Source organism: Gossypium hirsutum, chromosome A13 (genome assembly GCF_007990345.1).
Source record: "Gossypium hirsutum isolate 1008001.06 chromosome A13, Gossypium_hirsutum_v2.1, whole genome shotgun sequence".
Taxonomy (NCBI): domain Eukaryota; kingdom Viridiplantae; phylum Streptophyta; class Magnoliopsida; order Malvales; family Malvaceae; genus Gossypium; species Gossypium hirsutum.
This window is the reverse complement of record NC_053436.1, coordinates 108,526,054-108,544,440: the sequence shown is the minus strand read 5'-3', so window position 1 is coordinate 108,544,440 and position 18,387 is coordinate 108,526,054. Positions and strand designations below refer to the sequence as shown.

General features: G+C 32.7%; 3 protein-coding genes and 1 non-coding gene across 6 annotated transcripts; 2 read left to right on the top strand and 2 right to left on the bottom strand.

Annotated features, from left to right (window-relative positions):
* Positions 1 to 1,262: 1,262 nt before the first annotated feature.
* LOC107942046 (uncharacterized) lies at positions 1,263 to 5,231 on the bottom strand. Of its 3 annotated transcripts, none has more exons than XM_041085720.1 (4): positions 3,723 to 5,231; positions 3,508 to 3,601; positions 3,028 to 3,330; positions 1,263 to 1,899 (listed from the first exon to the last, which is right to left on the bottom strand). In XM_041085720.1, the coding sequence occupies exons 2-4, from the start codon at positions 3,523 to 3,525 to the stop codon at positions 1,885 to 1,887; spliced, it is 336 nt and encodes a 111-aa protein (XP_040941654.1). In that variant the 5' UTR covers positions 3,526 to 3,601; positions 3,723 to 5,231; the 3' UTR covers positions 1,263 to 1,884. The 3 variants fall into 3 exon arrangements, with proteins under 3 accessions (XP_040941654.1, XP_040941655.1, XP_040941656.1); XM_041085721.1 differs by having other exon boundaries at positions 3,508 to 3,586; XM_041085722.1 differs by having other exon boundaries at positions 3,508 to 3,960; positions 4,147 to 5,231.
* LOC121212949 (small nucleolar RNA R71) lies at positions 3,257 to 3,363 on the top strand. Its single transcript, XR_005908320.1, has one exon. It is a non-coding gene; the product is annotated as a small nucleolar RNA R71 (small nucleolar RNA).
* Positions 5,232 to 8,615: 3,384 nt separating the features above from the next.
* LOC107942047 (uncharacterized) lies at positions 8,616 to 13,667 on the bottom strand. Its single transcript, XM_016875689.2, has 2 exons — positions 11,608 to 13,667; positions 8,616 to 11,434 (listed from the first exon to the last, which is right to left on the bottom strand). The coding sequence occupies exons 1-2, from the start codon at positions 11,611 to 11,613 to the stop codon at positions 10,394 to 10,396; spliced, it is 1,047 nt and encodes a 348-aa protein (XP_016731178.1). The 5' UTR covers positions 11,614 to 13,667; the 3' UTR covers positions 8,616 to 10,393.
* Positions 13,668 to 16,328: 2,661 nt separating this feature from the next.
* Positions 16,329 to 18,155, top strand: LOC107942041 (probable 2-oxoglutarate-dependent dioxygenase AOP1). Its single transcript, XM_016875685.2, has 3 exons — positions 16,329 to 16,780; positions 17,016 to 17,334; positions 17,702 to 18,155. Exons 1-3 carry the CDS (start codon positions 16,404 to 16,406, stop codon positions 17,972 to 17,974), a joined length of 969 nt encoding a protein of 322 aa, XP_016731174.1. The 5' UTR covers positions 16,329 to 16,403; the 3' UTR covers positions 17,975 to 18,155.
* Positions 18,156 to 18,387: the final 232 nt, after the last annotated feature.

Below are 18,387 nucleotides of genomic sequence, written 5' to 3'. Positions count from 1 at the left end.
TCAATAAGAAGCCGCGATTGCAATCAACCACAGATTTTTACAATAACCAATAATCTTCACCTTGAAACATAACGAATAAAATTCTTCAAAGTTGTTTACCGCTATCCAGCCAACGTCCCACCAGCTGAAGATCCTCTTCCAAAACCCTACAATAAAATTACAATTAAAAAACACATGATCCGCCCTCTTTAGCTCCCTATTACACCATGGACACACGTTCAAAATGTCATGAATTTTCACCCCCCTTTTAATTAAAAAATCCTTTGTGAGAGCTTTGTCAATGGCTAATAGCCAAAGAAAATTACGCATCCTTGGAGGAACTTTTAACTTCCATATTTTATCGAAAGAAAAGACTGGATCATCCCTCTCACCTTCAATTAGTAATTTAGATAATTGCTTTACTGAAAACTCACCCTTATTGTCGTGATCCCATAAAATCCAATCCTCCACCTCTCTGACCAGGACCACACAACTCACCCTATCAATGAGACGACAAAAGATCCCCACTTCCCGATCCAGTAGAGGTCTGACGAAAAGATCTTCCCAATTAACATTGCTAAGCCCACAGTTGGACGAATAATCAAACACCGAAGCATTTTTGAGTTTGGCTAAATGAAAAAGCCTAGGGAATTCCAACTTTAATGGGTCCTTACCACATCATTTATCCTCCCAAAATAACGTTTCCTTTCCATTCTGATGGTCGTGAAACTAACTAAAAATTCGACTAAGGCAAGCGCACCTATCGAACAGTAGTATAGTTATGGTGAGACCAGAAATATCATATCCACAAGGACAAAAAGTACTAGTAATTACTATCTTTTTATTATCTAGCTTAAATATTTAAAGGGTGTTTTTAAACTAAAATTAACTGTCTAATTGACTAAGAACGTGGCAGAGAATAAAGTTGGAAAATACTTTAGAAAAACCGATAGAGAAGGCAATACCCAAGGAAGAATCCACCTAGACTTCACTTATCACTTCTGAAATTGTTCACTTGACTTAATTCGTAGAAATCCCTGATTTATGTTAATAAATCTCTCGAGACTAAAAACAACTAACTCTAGGTTGATTTATTGAAATCTTTTTCTAATTAAACCCCCTATTGTTGCATTAACTCAATCTATGAATTCCCTTATTAGATTTGACTCTAATCTGGCAGATTTATGTCATCCTATCTCTAGGATTGCATGCAACTCCGCTTAATTATGGGGGATCTACTCTTAAACAGGGACTTTTGCTCTATTGAATAAGCACATCAAAACTTGAATTAATATCCTGGATTATTAAAGCGAGAATTAAAACTTACAATTAAGAATAAGAACAAGTATTTATCATATAATTCAAATAATAATAAAATCCGTCTTAGGTTTCATCTCCCTTAGATATTTAGGGAGTTTAGTTCATAACAATAGAGGAAAACATCTCAAAATTAGGAAAACAACAAAACATAAAGAGCCCAAGGAACTTCTAAGGAAATTGAATGGAGAACTTCAGTCTTGAAAGAGATCCTGCTTCTAAGCTGATTCCGATGGTTGTCCTTGAGTATTTTCTGCTTTCTACTCTCCATCCCCCCTTTTGATCCTCTTCTAGGGTGTTCATATAGACTTTGGAATGCCCAAATTATCCCAAAATTAACCTTTTCCGAATAGAATTAGACTTTGGCTCGACAGGGACACGGTCGTGTGCCACGCCCGTATGAAGATGCTCAGGCCGTGTGCAATTCTGAGTTGGTTTAATGTCGACATGGCCATGACACATAGGTATGTGGCCTGCCCGTATACCTCACATGGACGTGTGGATTGCCCGTGTAGAAGTGCCTAAGCCGTGTGAAACACTGAATTAGGCCCAATTTGTCCGTTTTTGGCCCGTTTCTTGCTCTTTTTGCTATCCTAAGCTCTCCTGAGTATAAACATGAAATTAAAGGATTAGGAGCATCAAATTCATTAAATCTTATGATAATCCTTCCAAAAATATGCCAAGCATGGGGTAAAAATATGTATATATTATGGTTTAAATATCCCCACACTTAAGCATTTGCTTGTCCTCAAGAAAAATTCTTAACTCAGAATTAAAATTAACTCTTCTTAACTTATAATTCTCATCAATAATATTTCGAAGTAATCCACAGATAATCACACATTGAGAATTCAACTAAAAGAACATCAAAGTTTCAAACAATCCAGGTTAAGCTTTTTTTGTCATAAAATCATAGGTATCCCCATTTTTCTAAGTAATTACCTTTAATTCCAAATCGATAAGGGTTGACATCCTCACTAAAGATTCACTCAAATCACTCAAATTGTTTAAGGTTCAATAATTAGACGCTCAATAGTCAAACATGAGAAGTTATTACCATAGGCTTGCATGAAAATCAGTTCTCCACCACTATAAATGAGATGATACACGAATCAAAATGTCTTTAACAGGGTTGTAATGGGGCTTGGGTTAAAGGTGTGGATAAAGGCTGAAAAAGAGAGTTAGAATCGAGATTTAATTTAATAAATTACCAAACTTAGAAAAATAAAGCTCATTACTGAATTACAAACAAGTGCCAAAATTAAAACCATCCGGAACTAGTCAAGTGAGCTTTTTCTTACTATAATAACTTTAACTTATCCAAGCTCTTTATAATATGAATATAAATATACGATTTTTTTAAGAACAAGAACAAGTACAATAATGGAAAGTGCATAATAAGGAATAATTCAACAACTGAAATGAACGAAAATAGTTAGGTAACTAATCAAATCAAATCTCGATAAAGAAGGGAGTCAATAAAAAGGGAGAAATTCTTAACGAATCAAAAAGGGTTAAGATGCGGGCTAACATTAAGGGGGAAATCAAGAAACAATGGTGAAGGCTCAAAGGGGTTCACTAAGGGTCAATTATGTGGGTAGGCTTTTTATAGGGTAAGTCGGTTAAAACCTAAATGCCTTTATCATCTCGGTATATTAAATCAAACCTCATCACTGGATGTATCTGAGTAGAACCATACAAACTATCAATCTTTTTATTTAAAAGTTCTACCTGGTTAGATAGCACAGTGGCCACGTCGAGGTTGAAAACACTAGTTGCTTTTGTCGACTTTATTCTCATGACTTGCCACTGATGGTTATTCAGTGGCATCTCTTCAATAAATTCGTAAGCCTCTTCAGGTGTTTCGTTGTTTAAAGTTCCACCGGTGGCTGCATCGATCAGTTGTCTTGTTGAGGGGTTCACACCGTTGTAAAAAGTCTGAACCTCCAGGCATAGAGGTAACCCATGGTGAGGGCACCTTCTCAATAAATCATTGTATCTCTCCCATACATCATAAAGAGTTTCTAGATCCATCTGTACAAAAGAAGAGATATTATTCCTTAATTTAGCCGTTTTAGCCGGCGGAAAATATTGAAGTAAAAAATTTTTTGGTCATTTGTTCCCAAGTAATGATTGACCCTCGTGGTAATGAGTTCAACCACAGTTTAACTTTATTCTTTAATGAAAAGGGAAACAACTGAAGGCGAATACCATCATCAAAAATGCCATTGATCTTAAAGGTGTAGCAGAATTCTAGAAAATTTGCTAAATGAGTATTTGGGTCATTGTCCTGCAAACCATCAAACTGAACAAACTGTTATATCATTTGAATAGTGTTAGGTTTCAGTTCAAAATTATTTGCAGCAACAGCAGGTCTGACTATACTCAATTCAGTTCCTGTTAAAGTAGGTTTAGCGTAATCATACATATTACAAGAAGCGGGATTCTGATCTACTGGATTTGCAGCAACCATAGGAGGTAATGAATTATTTTGATTTTCAGCCATCTCCTCGATATTAGTGTGAATATCTCCCTCTCGTTTTTCCTCTATGTGTTGTAGGCTTCGCCTTATTCCTCTTTGGTTTCTACGAGCTGTGCTCTCAATTTCACTGTCAAAAAGCAAAGGTCCTAATGGGTTTCTTCTAGTCATAAACTGTCAAAAACCTGTCAGGAGAAGGTAAAAGAAAAATTAGTAATTAAAATAAAAACAAAAGAAAATTAAATTGCAATAAAAATAAAAAATGGCTAAAATAATAAAAATCAAGCGTTTCTAATATCTTAGTCCCGACAACAGCGCCAAAAACTTGACGGTCGTGAAACTAACTAAAAATTCGACTAAGGCAAGCGCACCTATCAAACAGTAGTGTAATAGGCCCATTTCGTCCAGGCCCATTAGAATAAAAAATAGAAATTAAAAACCAAAAAAAAAACAAAAATTAAAAAAAACACACAAATAAAGAATCCAAAATCAGAAGTCAAATTTCCGGTTACAAATATTTGGGCCAAAAATAACTTAAACCCAAAATCCCTTAATATAAACTTAACCCAGTTACATAAAATTTGACCCAATTAAATAAATCCTAAAACCTAATTCTAATAACCCAAACCCGAGGCCCAATACACCCAAAAAGAATCTCAGCAGCCTGAGAATGCCAGAAGCTTCTGGAATAAGCCAGAATGGCACCAGAAGGTCAGCTTCTCACGAGAAATCCCCACGCTCGGCCTCTACGTCACCAGGATCGCTCCTCCGTACAGCCGTTCCTGCAAAAAACACACGAGAAGAGAGATAACCAAATTCACAGAAGATGACAGTAATAAAAATGTAATTTTATTTTTTACTTTATTCTGTAAATCCGGCTATAAAAGCCGTTGAATGTACTCCAAAAAATTTACGCATACTGTATCTGTACACACGCACAGAGAATAGATAAAAAGCAATTTAAGATTAACAAAGGTGATTTCAAGTTTTCTCTTGTCCTCTCTTATGAATTTTTTTTTAGTTTATTTTTTTTCATTTGGTTCGGATTTTTTTAGTATGTGAGTCGATCCCAATGAAAGCCCGAATACTTCAGAAATACTGAGGTAAAGGCGAGGGAAAAAATAGTGTTGAATCTTTGCTTTATGAACCTATCTTCGTTTTTAAAAAAAATATAATGTGAGATTTGAAGTTTTTTTAAAAAAAATAAAAAAAAGGAGGAAGAAAATACTTACTAAATTTCTCTAGGCATGGTCGAGCGCCTTCAACGGGGAGGATGGGTACTGTTTGCATATTGTTGATCACCAAAACAATGGTGGCTCGGCTGCTAGAAAAATAAACCCTAGAAATTTGATTTCAAGGCTGTGATTTTCGGTCAAAAATGGGACTGCGTTTGAAAAGGGAAATGGGGAAAGAAAGGTTTTAAGTAATCTTTTAACAAAACGGTGCCATTTGTAATAATGAAGGCCCGCGCGTCAACCCGTTTAGTAGGCCGGGTATGCGCATGTTTTGCTTAAAATGGGGAAATTGCGCACTGGATCCTTCCTTTTGCGCAAAGCCCTCAATTGCGTTTTGATTGCCTACTTTATGTTGTTTAAATTTGGCTCGAGAATTTGTGCGCTTTTTTTTCACTTGGGTCCTCGATTTAATGTAGCGTTTTGGGCGCGGGATATTTTCAATTCCAGTCCCTGCATGTTTGTGCGCATGGCACCTTGATCCTATTTTTCAATTATTTCATTTGTAAATTGTCCCTCTTGTTTTAATTTTGTTTTAATTAAGTTTTTATCCTTATTTTATTTTTTTTACTGTATGTACACTGTCTTTTACATGTTTGATTGTTGGCTATAATATTTCAAGTTGTTTCGATAATTGAATTTTGTTTTAGAAAACATTATTATAATCTTTTCTCTTTTATTCAATCATTTCAATAATTGGTGTATTATTTGTAATAAAATTCATTTTAGTTTTTATATGCCATTAATTTATGATATTTTATAATTTCTTTTGAATTCATTCACTAATTTTAATGTTTATATTCTTTTTGTTGAGAAATTCACTTATTTTTATGTGTCATTTAAGTTATTATTAAGCATGTACTTAGTACTTATATTTAACTTACACCCGGTATTAAAACTATGTTATTTTTATATGTAGTTTTTTTAGTAGATCTATATCTAATTGCTATTTAAATTTATTACATGTATATTTTATGATAAAGTAAAATTCATTTTATAATTCATATTTTAAGTCTATGTAATTTAAATAAACAACTATTTCTAAAATATCTTCACATGTATATAACCTATGTTAAGTTATTTTTACCATAGTCCATGTTATTGATTTCATTTTAATATGTTTCTTATGTATATACATTTTTTTAAAATTACTTATGGGTATAATACATTTCTTTTAAAATATTATATTTTAAATCATACAATTTATTTATTGTATACACTCTCATATTATCCTTATGTATGTATTATTTATATGTTCTATCAATTCAAATCAATTTGTTACATGTAAAATTACGTTATATATTATGTGTTTTAAATTTCCCTTTAAAAATATAGTTTTATAAAAATACATCACTAAATTTAAGTATTTTGTAAATATAGTTTTTTTTTTACCTTTTTGTGTGCATGATTAGATTTTTTTTTAAAGATTCGTTACATGTGTAATTTATATATTTACTTATTTTTTATATACTATTAATTTCATGCTATCTTTTACAAATAATTATTTCCAAATTTATTTATATATACATGTTTTATAAATTTGCTATGTACATTATATCTTATCATGTGCTTTATTTTTCTTTAATATTTTATATATTATTTAAGTTATCCTGCGCATTGTCAATCTCTAAATGAAATTGTGTTTAAAATATTTTGCATATTATTCGATTCAAATGTTTTATTCTATAATATTTATTTCAAATAAATCCCTAGTTTTTATACAAGCTTGTCAACTTATAGTATGTGGTAATTAATTCGCCAATTTTGAAAATGTCCTATACTATACTAAGTTCTAATTCCATTTCATTTTGTACATATTTTATGGATCATTTTATATTATGTCATGTTAATTATTGTTGTATATCATTTTTGTATTGATTGCTCATCATCCATGATTAAGAATTTGGTCACATTTTACTTAGAATAATTACATAATTGTGGATTTGTTAATTGTGACTTGTTGTATCCTATTGTTTCATGTTCATAAATCCTTTCCCATGCAAACGTTTTGATTTCCATTTTTCTTTTTAAAAAAAATAAACGTGTTTTGAGCAAATTTCCAATTTTCTTCATTGTTCAAAAATTCTAAAATAAAGCAATATCCAATATTTGAGAATTCAGAAAATCGTGCTCAATCGTGCTGGGTATGATTTTTTTCGGTGAACTAAATATTTGGATAACCTTTTTATAATTTTAGTGTATGAGTTTTCAAAAGTCAAAAATCAATCGTATTTTTAAAGGTATAAGGGATCGTATCCAATCGTACTGGGTATGATACTGCATATCTTTGAAATGAGAGAATTTTGACCACTAATTTGAGCTATTCAAACATTTTAAAAAGAATCATACTTTGGAAAATGTTTTCTTTAAAAACCTTTTGGTATAAGGAAAGCATCAAATCAATTTGGTACCAATTTTTGGGCGTAATGAGGTTGCTAACCCTTCCTCATGCGTAACCGACTCCCGAACCCCTTTTTTTTATTTTACATGAGCCAAATTTCTTTTTTATGGAATAAAATGTTTTAGTAGGTGGCCCAATCGCACCTAAATCAAGAGATTGGTGGCGACTCCACATTTTTGTTTTCAAAAATTCGATCCCCATTGTTTTCAAAATAAAAAAGGGTTTCGACAAGTAGTATAGTTATGGTGAAATCGGAAATATCGTATCCACAAGGATTAAAAGTACTAGTAATTACTATCTTTTTATTATCTAGCCTAAATATTTAAAGGGTGTTTTTAAACTAAAATTAACTATCTAATTGACTAAGAAAGCGGCAGAGAATAAAGTTGGAAAATATTTTAGGAAAACTGATAAAGAATACAATACCCAAGTAAGAATCCACCTAGACTTCACTTATCACTTCAAATTTAGACGATTTATTCACTTGACTTAATCCGTGGAAATCCTTGATTTATGTTAATATTTCTCTCGAGACTAAAAACAACTGACTCTAGGTTGACTAATTGAAATATCTTTCTAATTAAAACCGCTATTGTCGCATTAACTCGATCTATAGATTCCCTTATTAGATTTGACTCTAATCCAGCAAATTTATGTCGTCCTATCTCTAGGATTGCATGCAACTCCGCTTAATTATTAGGGATCTACTCTTAAACAGGGACTTTTGCTCCACTGAATAAGCACATCAAAACCTAAATTAATATCCTGGAATATTAAAGCAAGAATTAAAACTCACAATTAAGAATAAAAATAAGTATTTATCATATAATTCAAATAGTAATAAGATCCATCTTAGGTTTCATCTCCCTTAGGTATTTAGGGAGTTTAGTTCATAACAATAGAGGAAAACATCTCAAAATTGGGAAAACAACAAAACATAAAGAGCCCAAGGAACTTCTAAAGAAATTGAATGGAGATCTTCAGTCTTGAAGGAGATCATGCTTCTGAGCTGATTCCAATGGCTGTCCTTGAGTATTTTCTGCTTTCTACTCTCCGTCCCCCCTTTTGATCCTCTTCTAGGGTGTTTATATAGACTTTGGAATGCCCAAATTAGCAAAAAATTAGCCTTTTCTGAATATAATTAGGCTCAATTTGTCCGTTTTTGGCCCGTTTCTTGCTCTTTTTGCTATCCTAAGCTCTCCTGAGTGTAAAACATGAAATTAAAGGATTAGGAGCATCAAATTCATTAAATCTTATGATAATCCTTCCAAAAATATGCCAAGCATGGGGTAAAAATATGTATATATTATGGTTTATCACATTCCCTATCTTCCAGCTAAAATCTTTATCCCCTACCTATCGAACCACTCTAGCATCCAACGAATTCTCAACTATCCCTCTCCAAACCTTGGACAGATCTTTTAATCTGTTCGTACTAAATCTCCATCGTTCCACATTAGAGCCATACTTAGCTGAGATCACTTTGTTCCACAATGTTTTTTTACCAACCATAAAACGCCATCTCCATTTTGCTAAGAGAGCTTTGTTTTCTATCCCAAGATTAACCACTCCGGCCCTCATTTTTCTTTTGGGCAACATATCTGTTTCCAACTTACTTTCTCCATTTTTGTTTTCCATCAACCCCACCCCACAGAAAGTTTCTCCTAATTTTATCTATTCTTTTAATTACAGATTCCAAAGCATAAAATAAGGACATGATGTAAATTGGCAGATTTGATAATACTGAATTTATCAAAACGATTCTAGCAGCCCACGACATCAATCGACATTTCTATCCAGACAGCTTCTTTTTAAAACTCTCAATTACAACCTCCCAAGTAGCCGCCCTCCTCGGATCCGCTTCTAAAGGAATACCCAAATAATTCATAGGCAATACCCTAATCTTACATTTGCATATAGGTGCCATACGATAGAGAAATTCCTCATTCACATCAAACCCCACAATATAAGGTTTTTAAAATTTATACTCAATTCTGAAAAAATCTCAAAACACTGTAGAATAAATTTTATATTTTCCACCCCTTGTTCCTCTGCTTTTAAAAAGAAAATAGTATCGTCCGCAAACTGTAAATGCATGATCATCTGACCCGGAATAACCCCATGAATACCTTCTATTAAACCCAACGCCCCAGCCTTTTCCAGCAAAAAGTGAAGCACTTTCGTTACAAGAATGAATAGGAATAGAGATAAGGGATCACCTTGTCGCAACCCTCTACCTAAATAAAATTCGTTTGTAGCCGAACCATTGACAAGGACAACCACTCTCACAGTAGAAACACATTCCATCGACCATCCAATCCATCTGACCCCAAATCCCCTCTTTTGTAAAACTAATTCTAAAAAATCCCATCGGACGCAATCGTATGCCTTAGAGAAGTCTAGTTTAAAAATCAAATTTCCCCCATTTCCTACCATTTTATCCATCAAATGAATCACTTCATTAGCAATGAGAATGCCATCAAAAATCTGCCTTCCTCTAATAAACGCACATTGAGTCTCACTTACCAATCCACCAATAACCTCCCTTAACCTTTAAGACAGAACTTTAGCAACTATTTTATACAGAGAACAAACCAGACAAATTGGCCAAAAATCAGCTATCTCATTTGAATTATCCATTTTAGGAATTAATGCAATAAATGAGCAATTGAAGGATCTTTCCATCTTTCCAGTTCTATGAAAATCTGACATCATTCTAAACACATCGTCTTTTACTGTATTCGAACATTTTATGAAAAAACACATATTAAACCCATTCGGTCCAGGAGCTTTAAACTCCTCACAACTCCATATAGCATCTCGAATTTCCTCTATTGAAAAAGGAACCTCCAGTTTTTCAACTTCACTCTCCTTTAATCTCTTAAAATCTAACTCCATTTCCATCCTCCAATTCCTCCCACACCCCCGAAAATGATTTTTAAAAAAATCATACACCCTCTTTTTCAATTCCTTTAGATTGTTACACTAAGACCTTCCAATTTTCATTCTGTAAATGGTCTTTCTTTTTGCTTTTATCTTTGCAGCTCGATGGAAAAAAGCTGTATTGGCATCTCCTTCTTTTAACCACATCATTCTTGATTTTTGTTGCCATAATGATTCTTTGAATTTCATTGCATCCCAAACCTCTACATTCAATCTTTTTAGCCCCTCCATTTCACCTTCATTTAACACTCTCTTATCACTAATTCCATCTAACACTTTAATCCTATCTTCGTATTCAACAATTCTATTTTCCAATACATTACAATTATCCCCGTTCCATTTCTTCAATACCCCTTTTAATTTTCTCAACTTCCTTGTTAAATGCCCATTCAAACTACCTATATTAGACCATCCTTTCTCTATCAAACTCGCACATTCCTTTTTCTTAAACCACCCGTTTATGAATTTAAATGGCTTAGGTCCCCAATCAATTTCAACATCAGCTAACAAAATTGGAATATGATCAGAAACTGATCTCTTTAACCCCAGCTGCTGAAGATCCTTAATCTGAATCAACCAATGTTCTTCCACCAAGAATCTGTCAAGCCTGCTTTTTTTGTTATCAGGTTCATACCAAGTAAATTTCTTTCCCACCAATGGCAAGTCGATAAGCTTACAAGTTTGGATAAAATTATCAAATTCTCTAGACCCCTTCGTTGAACCCACACACCTGCTTCTTTCACTTCTGCACTGCACCACGTTAAAATCTCCTCCCCTAATCCAAGGACTTGCAAACTGAATTATCAGCTCGGTTAATACCCCCCATAAAATACTTTGCTCATACACTAAGTTGGGAGCATAAACATTGATTAACACAACTTCTAAATCCTCTTTAACCCATCTACCTTTAATAACTAACAATCTACCATCACTCCATTCTTTTAAAAGTAAGAATTCATCTTTATTCCACATAGTCAGCAAACCACCCGATCTACCTGTAGCTGCTACAAACCTAAACTCACAATTATCATCCCCCCATAATTTTCTTACAACATCCATAGTAACCAACTCAAGTTTAGTTTCCTGTAAAAAGCAAACATTCGCTTTAGCAAGTCTGTAAATTCTTTTTACAGAGGCCTTTTTCACCTCCGATCCTAATCCCATAATATTTCAAGAAAGTATTTTTATACCCCCTAAAACAAAGTAGGCTACACAACAAGAAACCAAAACAGAAATTCCATTCAAGAATAACTCACCCGCATTCTGTCTCTGAAGCCCCAGATTCCATCGACCTTACCTCTATTGGCCCTCTAATCTCCTTATTTCTTCAATCACCTCTTCCTTGTGACCTCTCACACTTAAACCCAACTTCTTCCCTACTTCCCAAGTTCTTTTTGCCTTTCTTAAAATGACCCTCCTTCGTTTGTTAATATCTGAATCAGATAGCGATAAATTGACTATTGAATCTTCACACCTTACTACCGCTTTCCCCTTCTCTAACTTCTCATTTTTTATCCCTCTTTTGCTTCTCCTTTTTCGACAACACTCCGATTTGAATTTCACGCATCGACCTAATTTTTCTGTTCAAAAACTTATTCTTCCTCCTATTTTGACTGAGTTGAACAAATTCCTCCCCAAAATTGAAACCAACTACCTCATCTTCCACACACTTATCCCCCGATCCATTGCCCCTTTCGTCAGACTCAACTGGACTACTACCACTTCTTAAATTTAGCCCATTTTCACCTAAAGAGCCCGCCATTTGATCCACATACTTATGATGCCCACAAACCTCACTCGGGACCACTTGGCTATTAAGGCCCATATTTAACAGGTCCTCCCTGGATCTACCCGTTTCTAACCTAGTCCCTACTCCCTCATCAAATAAACTTTTATTATTCCCTAGAAAGTTTTCCGACGTTAGATTCTCTGTCGAAGATCTCATGCCACCTTTTTCCATTACTCATTCTTCAAGACTAATTGCATTAATATCACCTCCCACGTCGTTTCACCTCTTATCCCGGCAAAGTTCTGATTCTAACCTGATTCCTGATTCGACTTCTGGTGATTCTCCTTCATCATCCTCCAGCATATTCCTACCATTCAAGTAATTCTCTATCTTCTCTTCCAGTAATCCTCTTTCTTTAACCCTAATAAAAAATTTACGATTACCGACCTCCACCATAATTAATCCTCAATCTGGTTTGGCTGATTGATTTTAATCAACATCTCCATCTTCTCGTAACTATTAGACCCATTCCAACTTTCACCCACAGAGATTAACTTGCCCCATAACTCAACCACTCTTTTAAAGGATTCATAATTCTAGCAATGTAAAGGTATGCCTGCAACCTCAATCCACATCACCCTCTCCATTACAAATATCTTCTCCGACCATGGTTCAATTGTTATGAAACACTCCTTCAGATACACCCAATCATTTTGCTTCAGCACTTCCATATACTCCTAATTCGGAACTTCAATCAGAAAAAATCTCCCTTGAATTCTTTTGATAGATAACTCCCCAAGACCAAACATAGCTATTCTTTTTGCCATACACCTTGAATCACAGACGGTCACTGATTTCCCCACCAAGCATCTTTGCAATTTCCATAACTGTTCTTTATCCACAAAACCTATAACCCTTCTTGTTTGATTCCCATCCTCTTCCAAATAATCCCTATTTTTAATAAAATCCTCCTTCGAGCAAGCAGAGATATCTCCCTTTCCGTCATCATTTCTATCCTTTTCGAAACTATATTGATCCTTATTCCTAAGTACATTGGCATCAGTACTCCTTCTCTTCCAGATCTTCCTTTTACCTCTGAAACTAGCCATTTTCACTCCTATTCTATATCCAAGTAAAACGAAACCATTGAGCCTTTCAATCGCCCTATGAGCATCAGTGTCGTTTGAATACCTAAAAAATCCGAACCTTGTTCCATCTTTGCTTTTCTTGATTGGAACAAAAGCATCTTTCACCTCTCCATGAAAGCTAAATAACCCCCATAGCCCTTTCCAGTGCATAGGAGGAGCCGGAGTGGTTAACCTTGAGATAAAGAATAAAGTTCTCTTAGAAAATGGAGATGGCGATTGATGGTGGATAAAAATGTGATGTGGAGCAAAGTGATTTTAGCTAAGTATGGTTCTACCACTAAACAATGGCGATTTGGTGCGAACAATTTGAAAGATATGTCGACGGTTTGGAGAGGGATTGTGGAAAAGTCTTTTGATGCTAGAGTAAATAGATGGATGGGAGATAAAGATTTCAAATGGAAGGTAGGGAATGGAAAGGATACGTTGTTTTGGGGGATCATTGGTGTGGTAATGGTCCATTAAAATTTGAATTCCCTAGACTTTTTCGTAAAGTTATAAGGGCTTTAATGGGAAATAAACCATGAAGTAATAGCTAAGAGAATTGGTGGGGCTTTGAATATGTTAAGGCTAGGTGTCATCACTTACCTAAAGGTGGCATGAAAACAAGCCAGGTGTTTGTTGGCGAAACATCCCTCCCATGCAAGATTCATATTATATTAATACACTAGTATATTTTTTAATATTTTATTATCTTTTAAAATGTAAAAACGAATCATGTGGGCCAGTCAAGTTCACTTTGTTATTGTATTCTTAGATCATCTAAACATGGACGAAGATAAAGGGTATGTTAGTATACTCTTAAAACAATTTTTTAATTTTATCTAAAAGTTGAATATTCAAAACCCAAGTTTGTTTTAAAAAGACAGAATGAGTCATTTAAACTCAAGCTCAAGCTTTGAACTGTGCTAACATCTGCTCGGACACCAACATTGAAAAACGTAGAAAAACCATCAACACGTTATATGTTTATGCAGTTTGTTTCTTCAAAGACTTTGGTTAGAGAGAATATTTTATCTTAACATTTTGTATAATAAATATTTTCAAACTTTAACATTAATGAGTTTAGACTTTTCATCTTTGTACTTAAGTTCTGGACACCTCTCCTCTAAGTTTCTCTTTTGAAAAAAAATTATGACACTAAATCACACACTTGATTATTTCACTCAATCCATTCAAAAAAACACTACTCAATGAATAAGAATAGGTACTCTCAGTTTAGTACATAACTTATACAAGTCATCTCAATATATAAGTAATTAAGACTTATTAACATTTTGTATCATTTACAATGAAATCTTACCTCGAAACAAGTAGCATAATATGTATAAAGAATATCTTTAAATAATTCAAGATAATTCTTAAACTTTCAAGATATTTTTCTTAGTGTAGTCTATTTCGATTCAATTCATCATATTTGAGAAGTTGATTTCCTCAATTCAAATTAAAATCAATATCGAAGATATATTACTACGTGAAATTCGAATATTAAGGATGAATGAAAATCATCCAAAATAATAACAGAAATCTTAGCCGAATAAATTTTATTATCAAAATTTACCGACTCACGTATGACGACCAATTGGTACTAATCCAAAAACTGCTCTAAGTAGTACTAAAAAACTGCGTCAACATTTTCAATTGATAAATTTTGAATATTCAACCTCTTCAAGTCTTAATATAATACTAAGCACTGTATCATTTTATTTTTGGATCAGTGGGCGTCACTGGTTTTGCTTGGTTAATTGTCATTTTATTTTTTAAAAGATATTTATTTTTTTAATATTTTATTCTAATATTATACTTATTAATTATTTTGCAAGGTTAAAGTTGATAAGTATTTTATAAAGATATAGTAAAATATTAAAAAAATAAATATTTTAAAATTAAAAAAAGAGACACAACTTGTGAAATAAAAAAAAATTATCACTGTACCAAATATTCACCCTATTACAAATAGAAATTTATTTGATATACCGCCGACGGAGTTTTTTACACTCCGCAAGTGAATTGAGAGTTTGACAAGTATATTATCGTGTGTACTAAGAAAAAGAACTTAAATATATAGATAACAATATCACTTACTACACTTTCAATTTTCTTGTGGAATTTAAAAAATCACACTCGCAATGTATCAAATAATTATATTTAAAAATATGTTAATTTATTTATATTTAAATAATAAAATATAATGATGTAAAAGAAATATATACATAAAATTATTAATTATTAAATAAAAATTATATATATTAAAATATTAAAAGATATGAATGAATTTAAATACATTCACATTTGTCCATTATAACCAACATGTTTTATTTTAGCTAACCTTGTGTACCTGTGTTTATGCCTACGAGAATATAAACACTAATGTCTTAGACTTATTTATTAATGGAGAAGGGATTCGATGAAATTGTAATTTCATACTATCTTTATCCCTTTTCAATAGGAGTATGACAAATAATATTTTTTTCTCCTGATTTTTAGCATTTTTAGTTGGATTTAAATTTTTTTTCAAGAGGAAAAATCTGAAAAGCAAGAGGAAAAATCTAATTTGTCATGCTCTTATTAAAAAAGAATAGAGATGACATGAAATCACGGTTTCACACAATACTTTCTCTTTATTTATGTTTCATATTGTGACATGTGAAAATTAAGTCATGGATTGAAAAAAAATAAGATTAATTTGACCAATTGATTAAGAATCCACATGTTTGATTTTCTTTTGCAATTACAAGTTATTTGATTTAATTCAAGGGTTTTTATTTTGTACATTAGAAATGAAATTAAAAAATTAGTATGTGTATATTTTTTTAATTAAATTTTATACAATACAAGTTTTTTAATGGATGAAATGAAATTTGAATCTTCAACTTTATTTTGCTTGTATAATCTTCAATGTGTGTTGGATAATCTTATTTATAGTTAGGTTAATATGTTGCTTGATTTGATACCCTATATAAAATAGTATTATTTGAATTCAACCCTTATATTTTATATTTTATATTCAGTAGCGTTCAAAGTTTCCTGCGCTTAGATAATCAAATTAAAAAATTGGGAAGTTAATTTACAAGCTATAAATAGACCTAAATCTCTACGTAAAGAAAACCAAGTTAATTACCAAGCTAATTTCGTTCAAGGAAACCTTCCCTTGAGAGTATAAAAAAAAATTAAGAACATGGGTGTCAATGCTGAGAATAAGTTTCCAGCCATTGAGTTCCGTTCATCGGATTTGAAGCGAGGAACCGATGGATGGCGCAATTTGTGCAAAAAGGTTCAAGAGGCTTGTGAGAAATTCGGTTGTTTTGAGGTGGTTTATGATACGATATCGACGAAAGTCCGAGAAGAGAGTTTTGGGTTGATGAAAGAATTGGTTGAGGTTCCGGTGGAAAGGAAACAAAAGAACACTAGTCCCATGCCTTATCATGGCTGGGTTGGACCATGCGAGCAAGTTTCTTTGTTGTATGAAGGTTTCGGAATTGGAAATGCCTCCAACTATGACTCTGTTAAAAGCTTTACTCAACTTATGTGGCCTGAAGGTCACCCACACTTTTGGTAACAATAATTCTTCAACTTTTTAAATATTATAAAATTTTGTATTTAGAACTGACAATATCTATTTTTAAATATTAGATGTTCATAATATGATAAGGAATTATAAGTATTGGTATTATATGAATCATTAAGTTAAATTTTAGGTTGTCGACTAAAGCATAGTGGAGTGACAAAAGATTGGTGATAAAATTTTAAATCTTACAAATCATGTTAATTATTTGATTTTTTGTCTCAGCGACACTATACATACTATTGGAACACAAATGGAGGAGCTAAACAAATTAATCTGGTTAATGCTAATTGATAGTTATGGATTAGGAGATGACTCATTGAAGTTGAACTACACAACATTAGTGCGGATGATGAAATATATGGCTCCTCCACCGGGGGAGTATGAGAGAGGACTCTTTGCTCATACTGATAAACCAGTCAGCACACTTATTTGTGAGGATCAAGTTTCAGGATTGGAAATTGAGGTCAACGATGGCCAATGGATCAAGTTGACCAATTTATCTCCTTCTTCTTTTGTCTATGTGGTTGGAGATCCTCTCAGGGTATGTTTGTGTATATGATTAATATTTAATTTTTATTTAATAAAAACTTAAATTTTATGATCTATATGAATAAAACATGAAATATAATAAAATTTTATACAATAATTAAGTTCAAATATTTTACGTTTTAGAATTACTTTATTAATGAGAGAAAATTTTATTTTTTAAACAGTAAAATAAGTTATATATAGATAATGTGAACAATTAATTACCATAAAATATTTAGTAATATTTTGAAATTAAATCTCGAGTTTAAATTTTGAATAACTAGTTTATCATGTTCATAATATATTTTAGATTATTGATGTTAAATGTGAATACTTATCATAAAATTTATACCTATTGATGTTGATTTTGGAAATTGAAGGCATGGAGTAATGGAAGGTTGAAATCAGTAAATCACAGAGTGATGATGAGCGGAGACAAAGATCGATACTCTATAGCAGCCTTTGCCATTCCAAATGAGGGTACTATAATCAAGACACCCAAAGAGCTTATAGATGACCAACATCCTCAACTTTTCAAGGACTTCGATTTCATGGAATTCTTCCTTTTTGCCTTTTCCAACCCAGCAAGGCACATCGACAACGGGGAGTTGCTCCATGTCTTTGCTGGCCTCTCACCACCAGTTTCCAATTAAAATCATGCCCATATCAACAAGTAAAATCCCTGTTATGGCTTAAAATCAATGTTACAAATAATAAACTGAGTTCTATACTCGAGATCTGCGTTCTTGTATTGTACTACTATGTTATGGTTAGTAATAATTGTATAATTGTATTGTACCAAAGGTTACTAAATCTATTGTGTAATTGAGTCTATTTATATGTGCTTTTCAATTATTTAATTATATAAAATTTATAATAACACGTGTCAATATCCTGACATTATATATTTATAGTAAATAACATTATAAAACTCTCCATAATCATCACGAAATTCTTACCAAAATTCATATGCGACTATATCTTGTCACTCTAAAAAAGGCCATTGTTGATTAGCGTGTTTGAATCAGGGTTACAAAGGCCCTTTAAATAAGCTTAGATTAGAGGT